We start from the raw sequence: 12291 nt of genomic DNA, 5'->3' as shown, positions 1-12291 counted from the left end.
CAGGTACTTATTTATTTTATGTTTGTTATTTTGAATAACTGCTAAAATGAAATACAAAATACTTAGCCCATAATAATGTAAACATGTAATGCTGGTCTCTACCCACCCCCCTGGGTGTGAATCAGCTATATGATCACCGGCTAAGTTTAATATTGAAAAATGTTATTTTTATTAATAAAATAAATTTTTGAATATACTTACCCGGTGATCATATATTAAAGGACCCTCCCTTCCTCCCCAATAGAGACCCAGTGGACCGAGGAGAAAATTGGTTCTTTGTTGACTTGGAGTACTAAGTACCAGCTCGACAGATGGCGCTGTTGATGTACACCCCCACCTGCATAGCGATCGCTGGCGTATTTTGACCGTAGGTTTTTCTGTCGAGCAACAGAGTTGCAGCTATATGATCACCGGGTAAGTATATTAAAAAATTGATTTTATTAATAAAAGTAACATTTCATAATATAAAGGATATTTTTGCTTTGTTTAACATGAACGTGCGCATAATTTGGGTATTAATGCTAACAATAACAATTGTTTGGCTTAATTTTCTTTATTTCATGTAAACTTTATTGATGATTTATTATTATTGAAAAAAGTAGTATTATTCTATAAACATGATCTTGAAATTGACATTTTTTTTCTGCAAACACAAGAAAATAAATTTAATATAATTGCAGCGACCTTGGATAGTGATGAAGAAGGAGCAGAACCAGTAAGGAAGCATCTTTCTCAGCATATAAATTCAGGCCTTTTACAGAAGAAAAAGCCTCATCAACTGAAAAACAGTGAATCACAAAAAGATAGTGTAAGTAATTGGGTGCTGATTTTATTGACCAAATTTTTATTTGCTTAAATTCAGATTGGTTCCTACACTGATACAAACCCTCATCTTTACTATAGGAGACATTCTAGCACGAGCTGGAAAATATGGCAGAAAAACCTTAACAAGGTCATTAATGACCGGGCAGATAGTTATCCACCTGTTAGAGGTGGGGGACCACCAGTCGGTAGCTACTGTTTACCTTCAATCGAATTCTAGCCGTCGCAGTGGTAACACCGCTGCTCCTGCTTTTGTTTGACTGGCAGACTAGCTTTTGATTAATTCTTTTTCTTTGTTAGATGTGATGTCCTCTATTATGAGGAAGTGTCCCGGGGTGCCCCCGAAATCCTGTGGCACCTTTATGTCGCTGCTGGAGGTGGATCCTCATTCCCTATGCCCTGGGTGCAGAGGTCATAGGTGTTCTGAAGGCTCCCCCTGCCAAGTATGTAGAGAACGGTCACCCTCTCAGTGGGAGATGTTCGGGAAGAGGAAGAAGAAGAAATCCAAGAAGGACTCATAACCTCCAGGTTCGCCGTCGAAAGGTAAGGAGCCTCGGGCCTCTTCTTCGGCCTCTCGTTCTCTCCCTTTGGACTCTTCCTTGCCTCCCTCCTCCGGGGGGAAGTCCAGGAAGAGTGGCACCATTGATTTAACCCCCATTCTTCTTGGTCAGGCGGATCCCATTGCCTCCCCTAGTGGGGCAAGATTTTCCGCCACCGGGAATGTTTCCGTTACCACTTCCATTCCAGATCATGTACGAACGGTATGGCCTTCCCTTGGACTTCCGGGTTCTCCTTCGGAGGAAGTTTGGAACCAGTTCCTCACGGGTAAGGTTGTGCCTCAGGTCCCTTCTGTTTTGGGACCCTCGGGAGTTCCAGACCTTGCCTACCTCCCGTCAACTCAATCGGTGCCCGCTGAAGTTTCAATGGATGTAGTAATATCAGCAACTGCGGCGCCTACTTCTCACACCGTTTGCGCTTCTACAATATCATTGCGTCGCAAGCGCAAATATCACTGTACCTCCTCCTCCTTCTCCTCCTCCTCACCCTCTTTGGAGGCTAGGAGTGTGAGAGAGAAGAGGAAAAGGAAAGCTCACTCTCCTTCGCCTAGACATTCTTGCCGGAGAGATAGGCGATATAGGAAGAGACATCATCGTTCTCCCTCTTCCTTGCCTTCTGTCTCTTCACGAGACGTCTCGCCTTGAGACTATAAGCGCTTTCGGCGCAAACCTAAGAAGAGCGCTTCCTCTCATCATCGTTCTGCCTCGTTGTCGTCTTCCTCTCGCAAGGGATCATCTAAGCGCTCGAAGCGCTTCAAGAAAAAGAGCGCTACGTTATGTTCTCGCTCTTTGTCGCCAGAGAGCTCTTCAAAGCGTAATAAGCGCTCCCCTAAGAGAAGCGCTTCCCACGATTTTTTATCTAATCGCGCCAGGAGCGCGGCCAAGGGCAAAGCGCGTCCTGATCTCGAACCCTCTCCTTCATATATTAGTTTGAGGATCTCCGATTGCTCTAGAAAAGTCAGAAAGAGTGCTTCTCCTCGCTTTTGCTCCTTATCATCAGAGAAAGATCGCTCTCGCCCTTAGACTTCTCGATCTTGCAAGTCTCCGGTCTTACACTCACGGGGTCAATCTCCTCGCCCTCGTGTTTCAGACAGGACAACCTCGCACCCGGTTCCCTTGCTTCCTAATGAGTTAGGGATTACGAACCTCTCGAAAACCTCAGAAGAAGACGCAGGGATTCAACTCTTCTTCTCTTTGGTTGAGAGCAGAGGGAAAAGGCCAGATCGCCAATCAATTCGGCCTCTTCCACCTCGTCCTTCAGACCTTTCAAAGAGAGGAATCTCTACAAATTCTACTAGGTCAGTTCCAATAATTCGGTCGCCTTCTCCTAGACCGTCTGCATTCACGCAAGGTCAGGCACTCACGGCGCCTTTATCCAGCGCTCAGCCTCCCTTGCAACAACGGTAACATGGTCTCCTACTTCGCCGTTACCTCCAGACACTCCGACTTCTATCGCTCTTCCCCTTTCGAATAAGAAAGATGCGAGGGGTAAGGCAAATTGTTTGTCTGCTACTCGCGTCTCCACTTCACCTCTAATAACACGCAAGGAATTAGCACAGCCTGAGGATTCCTCGGAAGAGTCGCCGTTGAAGGACTTGGAGTCCTCCTATTTAAGGGCTCTAAGAAGTATGTGTAATATCTCAGGCTTTGGTGATTTGCATCTGTCTCCTCGACCTCTTGACACTCCGGCCTTAGATAGGCTATGTTGTCCTCTACCGAAACCTAAGGCCAGAATTGAACTTCCCTGGTCTGTTCACACTGCAGGCCGTCTGAGGAATGTCTCGCAGGCGGTTTTGAGAGAAATGCGTTCCCTGAAGTCTCAGGGATCCCGTAAACTTTTGCCATTTCCGTTTTTGAGGTAAAAGCGCTTTTACAGGGTCAGAGACGCCAACCCTTCTCCGCTGACCTTGGATCCCCTCACAGCGAGGTTCACACGTGGCTGCTCCTCGGAGAGACTCTCTACTCTTCCAGTCTCTTTCTCAGCCACAGAAGCCTCGGCAATGGAAGCGGCTTCAATGTCCCTTCTGGAGGCTTTATCTTGGTTTGATACGTGGTCCGGTACAGTCGGCTACCTCGTGAGTAACGAGGACCTGTCAAACCAAGACTCTATGCAGTCCCTACAGGTAGTCCTGGCTGCTGGGGTCAAGACAATGGACTTTCTAACCGCTACAACTGCAACCATGTGGGGCAATTGGGTTCTCAAAAGGAGGGAATCGGTAGTTTCCAGACTTCATAAGAGCATTGGTAAGGCCGAGAGATCAGATTTGAGAAACTTGGACCTTCTACAAACTCTTCTCTTTTCTAAGCAAGCAGTTTCCTCTACTGTAGACACTTGGAGGAAAGAGACGCAGGACACCATGATGTAAAAGGCTGCTTCCTTTCGCACATTGCAGCAGCAGCCAACTCCACAACCTAAGTCCACAATTGCGGCTCCACTTTCAGCTAAGAGCTTCAGCCGGGGCCCCTCCTTTGTAGCCAAACCTATGGGAAGAGGAAAGTCGGCTCCTCCCTAGGCTAAAGGCAGAGGGAGGAATCCTAGACAGAAATAGGGTCTTGGTTCCCCCCCTTCCAGTGCGTAGGGGGTTGCTTGCAGGGGAGTTGGAGGAGGTGGAAAGCTAGGGGGAGCCATGCAATAGACCATCAAGGTGCTTCATTGGCGGGGTACCGCATCCCCTTCATAGGCTCTCCTTCTCTAATTCCTCCTCCAAATTTGTCCTCCCAGGTTCCTCGGGATTGTGGGAAACAGCAGGCCCTAGCTCAGGAAATCCAGAGCATGCTTCTGAAGGGCGCCAACACCTCTGCGTTTTTTAGTCGCCTCTTTCTGGTAGAGAAAGCCTCGGGTGGGTTGGAGACCAGTAATTGATCTCAACCTTAAATCAGTCTGTGAAGCAGACTCCATTCAAAATGGAGACAGCAGCCTCCGTGATCCAAGCGGTGTGTCCAGGAGACTTTATGGGATCTGTGGACTTGAAAGACATATTTTCAAGTACCAATCCATCGCTCAGCTCGGAAATTCCTGTGCATTATGGTTCAGGGTCAAAGCTTCGAGTTCAAGGTACTATGCTTCGATCTCTCGACCGCCCCACAGGTGTTTACAATGGTTTTCGAACTTGTATCCTCTTGGGCATACAAGCACGGGATACGCCTGCTAAGATATCTGGACAATTTGCTACTCCTGGCCTCATCCAGGGAACAAGCTCTAGACCACCTGAGGAGGCTTCTCGACCTCTGGAAGGATCTGGGGATTCTTGTAAACGTAGAGAAGTCTTGCTTGATTCCGACTCAAGTCATGAACTATCTGGGGATGTCCATCAACAACCAGGTAGGGAGAGTGTTCCCTTCAGAAGACAGACTTCTGAGACTGGAACAATCCATCGCCCAACTCTTGTCTCCACTGGCTCCTCCAGTCATTTTGTTGCAGAGTCTTCTGGGCCATCTTTCCTCCCTGGAAAAACTAGTTCCAGGTGGAAGATCAAGAATGCGAAGTCTCTAATGGCATCTGAAGACCCATTGGTCCCAAAAGAACAATTCCCCATTCTTGCGAGTGGAGATTCTAGCTCTTGTGATACAAGATCTTCAGTGGTGGTCAGCCAGAGAGAATACCCAGACGGACTTTCCTCTCCAAAGCCCCAATCCGAAGTTTAAAAACTTTTCGGATGGGCCGCTACGAGACTAGGGTTCCTACCTAGGCCTGATGTTAGCATCAGGAGTCTGGTCTCCGATAGAGCAAACTCTCCATGTAAATCACTGGAATTGTTATCAGCCTGGAAAGGCCTAAAATACTTTGTAGAAGATCTACAAGGACGAGGGGTGGTGCTGATGAGCGACAACTCCACGGACCGTCTCGGTATAGAACCAGCAAGGGGGTACTCTGGTAAGATACCTCTGTCTTCTAGCGGTACAGGTTTGCTAGTGGGCGGAAGGTCACGACATTTCTCTCACAGCCAGATTTTTTCCCGGATCGGAGAAACCTCGTAGTGGATCAGTTAAGCAGGCATCACCAAGAGTTGAGTGGTGAATGGTCTTTGGATCATCGAGTAGCGAAGGCAGTACAGTGAGCCCTCGCTACTTCGCGGTTCGACCATCGCGGCTTCACGACTTCGCGAACTTTTTTCATTAAATACGGCATCCGATTTCATCAGCAAACCACTATTTTTGGGGGAAACATCATTTTATTCTAGAAAATTGCTACTCTTTAAATAGTTAATTGCACATTAAGAAAGCGTGTACTTTAGTTTTTAGATTTCGGGGTGTGTTTTAAAAATCGAGTTTTGTTGACTTCTTTTTGTTTTACTTTTGGCTGTGATCAGATCAGCTGACGTCTAGCTGCCGGTCTCAAGAATATGTGCGTACGAAGTATTGTTTATACCATTTCTTAACTTATTCAAACCATCTATAGAGTTGATATTACATAAGCACCAATGTGTTATAAACCTATCATTTTTTTGTTTATTACATTTAAAACAACTCTCCTATCTCTCTCTCATCTCTCTCTCATCTCTCTCTCTCTCTCTCTCTCCTCTCCTCTCTCTCTCTCTCTCTCTCTCTCTCTCTCTCTCTCTCTCTCTCTCTCTCTCTCCGTAAGAAATAAAACCTTAGTTCACATATGGCAACTTGAGTTTAAGAATGAAATTAACATGAATATTGGTAGTTGTGGCGATCAATTCCTCGCTTCAGGAGGTACAGGAAACAAAAACACGGCATTCGATTACAACAGCTGATTCTCTCTCTCTCTCTCTCTCCTCTCTCTCCTCTCTCTCCTCTCCTCTCTCTCTCTCTCTCTCTCTCTCTCTCTCGCTCTCTCTCTCTCTCTCTCTCGTGTTATACAATAATTACAAATAGATGAAGAAACCAAAATCGGTTTTCTTAAAGTGTCAATTAAATACAAAACGAAAAAATTATACCGTGTATACATCCATTTCAATCATAGCTTAAAATACGGTATCCGATTTTGTCAGCAAACTACTATTTTTTAGGAAACACCATTCTATTCCAGAAAACTTTTACTCCTTAAATAGTCAATTGCGCTATAATAAAACATGTACTTATGTTTTTAAATTTCGGGTGTGTTTTAAAAATCGAGTTTGTTCCGTAACCGAAATACAAACCACGCTATTTACAAAGGGTTTACTTTTAGCGCAGCTGAAATGACGAGCCAATAGTTTTTAACGAGGGTTAATTACCCCCGCGCTAGTTAGCGGGGGGTGGGGAAGGGTAGCTTGCTACCCCTCCCCCCTCCACACACCGGTGACTTGATTCACTTCACTTTTGGCTCGGCGGTGATCAGACGTGTCTGTTCATCGCCTTCGTGACAGCCTTTAATTTTCTTCTTTTTCTTTTCAGCTTGTGTGATTGGTTGGAAGTTGACCTTCAGTTATTTTCTTTTTTTTTTTAATATGCGTACATGCCCTGGAGTTGCCGGCCGTCCTTGTGGGACTTTCATGTCGGACGTGATTACGGATCCTCACACCCTCTGCCCTCAATGTCGGGGCCGACGGTGCGACCAGGATAACATGTGCCGTGAGTGCAGGGAGTGGTCTGCCTCCCAGTGGGAGAGGTTTGGCCGTCGGCGTAAGAAGAAGTCCAAGAGAGACCGTTCTCCTCCGGGGTTAGCCTTGAAGGAGGAAGGTTCTCGGGACTCTTCTTCCGCCGCCCAAACCTCCTCCGAAGCTCCCCCTCGTCCGCCTCCTAAGGAGAGTCGTCCGAGTGGGAGCGCAGGCCCTTGTTCTGTTTCCCTACCTTCGGTGGGGGGAGAGGGCGTCGCCTCCCATAGCGAGGCGGTTCCCCCTCCTCCTCCGGGGAGGTTATTGATAATAATGCTTTATCCAGTGATGATCTGTTGCAGATTTGGTCGTCCCTGGGGCTTAAGGGCTTGCCCTCCAGGGTCGCTCTTATTGACCTTGTCTCGTTGGGGGCCGCTGTTAAACAGTCGCCGGTGGTAGCGGAGGTAGACCCTCTGTCTATTGTCGACGTCGTGGTGACAGAGGCCTCCGACGTGGCTGGGCCTTCCGACGCAGGTGCTGTTACTGGTGATGGTGCTCTAGGCTCTCCTCCTCCTTCCGTGCATCCTTCGAAGGGGGAAGTGAGTCCTTCGGTCTCGACTGCTGCCCAGCTTCCTTCTGAGGGAAGTGTTTTGAAGGAGACTCCCCTTCGGAGGACCGATGGTCCCGACGATCTCCCCCGAGGCTGCCTCCGCCGTAAGGCTCACCGCCCTCTACGCCACAAGGGCCTCCCTTCCCCTTACAGGGGGACTAAGAGGCGCCTTTTTGGGTCTTCGTCCTCCGGGGGGGACTCTCCTCGTCAGCCTCAACCGACTGCTCCGCCCTCCTTGAACCTCTCTGCAGACCGCTCACCATCTCCTGCCGGATCTTCGCCTTCTGGAGAACTCGTCACCCGACGGGCAACGGTCCCTTCGGGGCTAAGGGATTCTTCCCTTACGCGAGCAGGGCCAGCGCACAAGCGCTATCCTGCTCGCCAGCGATCTCCTGCTCGCCAGCGATCTCCTGCTCGTCGACGATCTCCTGCTCGCCAAGACTCTCCTGCTCGCCGACGCTCACCTGCTCGTCGGCTCTCTCCTGAGGTTCGCCCCCCTCGCCAGCGCTCTCCTGCTCGTCAGCTCTCTTCCGAGCGTCAGCGCTCATTTGAGGACCATCGCCCTGCGGTCTCTGACCACCCTTTAGTTCCTGCTGAACTCCCTGCTCATGGTCCTGTGGCTACGCAACATCGTGCTGCGCGTGTGTCAGAAACACATGTTCGCCAACGCGCCAGTGATCTTCCCGTTCCTGCTCGTGAACCTATCCTCTCACAGGACACGCGTCGACCTTCTGCTCGCCAGCGATCACCAGCTCGCCAGCGATCACCAGTTCGCCAGCGATCACCTTCACATGCTGCCCGCCATCGCACGAACCTGCATGATCGCCCGCTTACGCATGCTGCTCCTCATCGCAATACCCTGAACGATCGCCCTCCTGCGGATGCTGATCACCATCGCACCCTTTCTCGCGATCATTCACCTGCGCATGCTGCTCGCCATCGCACAACCCTGCACGATCGCCCGCTTACGCATGCTGCTCCTCATCGCACAACCCTGAACGATCACCTTCCTGCGGATGCTGATCACCATCGCACCCTTTCACGCGATCATTCACCTGCGCATGCTGCTCGCCATCGCACAACCCTGAACGATCGCCCGCTTACGCATGCTGCTCCTCATCGCGCAACCCTGAACGACCGCCCTCTTGCGCGCGATCATTCACCTACACATGCTGCTCGCCATCGCTTACCATCACGTGGTCATTATCGCCAGCGATCTTCTTCACCTACGCGGCAGCACGATCCCTCGCCGTCGCGCCATCGCTTGCGTTCGTCGTCTCGGACACGTGTTCATTTACCTGCCCACCCTCACGCCCACTCGCCTGCGCGCCCGCGCGATCGCTCGCCTGCGCGCCCGCGCGACCGCTCGCCTGCGCGCCCGCGCGACCGCTCGCCTGTGCGCCCGCGCGATCACCCGCGCAACCATTCGCCTTTGCGCGACCGTTCACCCTCGCGCGACCATAGTTCGCGGCGAATTCCACAGCCGGTGGTAGCAGCAGGGACGCGTGCTCCTAGACGGCACTCGGGATCACCTCCATCCAAGCACAGGTTGGTATTGCAGGACGAGGACAGGTCATTACAGCATTCTTCCCCACCTTCTTTTCAGGCAGGTACCGTCGTGTCCACTCCAAAGGATCGCCCGATCCCTTTCACCTTAGCGAGGATTTCGGACTCTGTGTCCTTTGAGCAGCAGACTTGGTTTGGTCCGCTGGCACGGGCGTTAGTGAGGGTTATGAAACCAGCACTCGCCGGCCAGGGCAACAAACCAACGGCTGCCTCTCCTACGCTGAAGAGAAAGAGAGGAGTGGACTTCGTGGTGACTTCCCCCAGGGCGAAGTTGGTTCCCAAGAGGTCGGTCTCGAGGGTCCCCTCTCCTGCACGAGTACTCTCTCCTTCTCCCGTGGACGAGGCCTTTCCGTCCTCAGGTGAGTCCAGTGGACCGGTAGTCTTCCCCTCGGCACCAGGGGGGGAGACTTCGCTTCAGGCAGGAGAATCGTCTCGTGAGGAAGGGGCCCCTCGAACCTCGTTGTTGGGATCCTGTATCCCTCCTAGGAGGGAGCCCAAGGATTCCAAGACCATCCCTAAATCCTCTGCAAGGATTCGACAGGAACCCACGACTACCCAGGGGAATGTCCACGTATCACCCCAGGAAGAGATTCCTGGGGCAGGAGACTTAGCTGCCAGCCCGCAGGGAGGAGAACAGCAAGAGTCCGAACATGCCTTCTGGCAGGTCCTAAGCCTGATAAGGCAACTTAACAGTCTTACGGATCCAGTCACCCCCCCCCCCCCCCCCCCCGTGAAGGCAAAGACACAGTTCTGGATGAAGTGTTCGACGTTCGGAAGGCCCCAAGACCAGTGCAGCTCTGCCCTGGTCTCGGGGGCTGAAGAGTGCCAGAGCTAGGGCCAATGCTCAGCTCGCACTTCTTGCCTCCTCCAGTCGTTCCACTGCCGGGAACAAACTCATCCCTCCTCCTCGCCTTCAGCAGAGGAGGTATTTCGAGATCCTGGGTGAGCACAACCTCGCTCTTCCTCTCCATCACTCTGTGGAGGAGCTGGCGAAGGGAGTTCCCTTGGAGAAACTCTCTGCCCGGCAGGTGTCGTTCTCGGCGGCAGAGATCCTTAACCACGAGAAGGTCGCTAAGTGTGCCATGCAGGCCACTTCGTGGCTGGACTTCTGGTTAGGATCTCTGGGCATCTTATTGCGATCTGAGGACTTGTCCAAGGAGACCAATAGGAAGGCCCTAGAGACCTTCTTGCTCTCGGGCACCCGCTCCATCGAGTTCTTGGCGCACCAGGTTACCACCCTGTGGGCCAACTCGGTGTTGAAGCGTCGCGATGCTGTGTCCGAGAGATTCCATCCGAAGGTCCCCGCCGTAGATGTGTGTAGGCTCCGACATGCCTCCCTCCTGGGGGAGAGCCTGTTTGAGCCTCAAGACTTGGAGCGAACGGCTGAGAGGTGGAGGAAATCCAGCACGGACTCCCTCCTCCACAGGGCCCTTACAACTCGGCCCTATAAGCCTCCAGCCCCGCCACAACAGCAGCAACAGCCTCGTAAGGCTCCAAAACAGGCACCGGCAGCTAAGAAAGTGGTGTCTAAGCCCCAGCCCTTTCCAGCCAAGGTCAAGAGGGGTGGTAAGTCCTCCAGGGGAGGCAAGACTTCTAGGGGTGGCGGCCGCGGCCGCAAGCCCTAGGGGTGGCAGTCCCCCTGTGTGTCCACCTGTGGGGGGATGCCTTCAGCGTTGCGTCCGCAGGTGGCAACATCTCGGGGCCGATGCTTGGACGATCTCAGTGATCGGCCAAGGTTATCGCGTCCCGTTCACGTCATCTCAACCTCCCCTGACAGCGAATCCAGTGTCGTTGAGCTCCTATGCCATGGGATCGGCAAAGGGGCTGGCCCTTCAGGCCGAAGTCAAGACCATGTTCGAGAAGGGTGCTCTCCAGGAGGTCGTGGACGGCTCTCCAGGCTTCTTCAGTCGACTCTTTCTTGTAAAGAAGGCTACTGGAGACTGGAGACCTGTCATCGATCTCTCGGCTCTGAACAGGTTTGTCAAACAAACCCGGTTCAGCATGGAGACAGCAGACACGGTCAGACTTGCGGTGAGACCACAAGACTTCATGTGTACACTGGATCTAAAGGATGCGTTTTTCCAGATCCCAATCCATCCGTCTTCCAGGAAGTACCTGAGATTCTGCCTAGACAACAAGATCTACCAGTTCAAGGTGCTGTGTTTCGGTCTCTCCACAGCTCCTCAGGTGTTCACCAGAGTGTTCACCCTGATTTCGACTTGGGCGCACAGGAACGGCATTCGTCTCCTTCGTTACCTAGACGATTGGCTGATCCTAGCAGACTCGGAGTCGACCCTTCTTCGACACCGAGACAGGCTTCTAGATCTTTGCCAGGATCTGGGGATCGTGGTAAACCTCGAGAAGTCCTCTCTGCAGCCGTCCCAACGACTGGTTTATCTAGGCATGCTAATAGACACCAATCTCCACAAAGCCTTTCCATCAGACGACCGGATAGCAAGGCTGAGGAGGGTGGCGGAACCTTTCCTCAGGCGAAAAGAACTCCCCGCCCAATCGTGGTTGCGTCTCTTGGGCCACCTATCCTCCCTGGCCCGTCTGGTTCCAAACAGCCGCCTCAGGATGAGATCCCTTCAATGGCGGCTCAAGTCCCGGTGGAATCAAGGATCCGATTCCCCGGACACTCTGATCCCAATGGGGTCTCTGGAACAGACGGACTTGCGGTGGTGGCTGGCCGACGAGAACCTGCGAAAGGGAGTGAGTCTTCTCGTCCTTCCCCCGAAATTGACTCTGTTTTCGGACGCGTCAAAAGAAGGGTGGGGGGCGCACGTTCTGAACCAGAGGGCCTCAGGCCTTTGGTCAGAATCAGAAAAGTGCCTACACATCAACCTGCTAGAATTGAAGGCCGTCTTTCTGGCCCTTCAACAGTTCCAACGGTTCCTGGCGGGTCACTCCGTGGTGGTGATGAGCGACAACACCACGGTAGTGGCTTATATCAACAAGCAGAGAGGCACTTTTTCGCAACAGCTATCCCATCTTGCAGTAGAGACTCTGAGGTGGACCGAAACCCACTCGATAACACTATCAGCTCGCTTCATTCCTGGCAAGAGGAATGTGCTCGCCGACAGTCTGAGCAGGGCTTCGCAGATAGTGAGTACCGAGTGGTCTTTGGATCCTCAGATAGCCAACAAAGTCCTGACTTTGTGGGGTTCCCCGACGGTGGACTTGTTCGCGACAGCCTTGAACTTCAAGCTGCCCCTGTACTGCTCACCAGTCCCGGACCCCAAGGCATTCTGGC

At 51.8% G+C, this 12291-nt stretch overlaps 1 protein-coding gene across 2 annotated transcripts in view; it reads left to right on the top strand.

Annotated features, from left to right (window-relative positions):
* mute (muscle wasted) overlaps positions 1-12291 on the top strand; it is a 421459-nt gene that overhangs the window by 164849 nt on the left and 244319 nt on the right. For both annotated transcript variants that reach the window (XM_068349571.1, XM_068349570.1), the window contains exon 12: positions 681-808. In XM_068349571.1, the coding sequence (XP_068205672.1) occupies positions 681-808 (128 nt within the window). The remainder of the gene's footprint in view (positions 1-680; positions 809-12291) is intronic.

This window comes from Palaemon carinicauda, chromosome 26, assembly GCF_036898095.1.
Source record: "Palaemon carinicauda isolate YSFRI2023 chromosome 26, ASM3689809v2, whole genome shotgun sequence".
Classification (NCBI taxonomy): domain Eukaryota; kingdom Metazoa; phylum Arthropoda; class Malacostraca; order Decapoda; family Palaemonidae; genus Palaemon; species Palaemon carinicauda.
The sequence above is the reverse complement of the archived record's forward strand: the minus strand, read 5'-3'. Positions and strand labels throughout refer to the sequence as shown.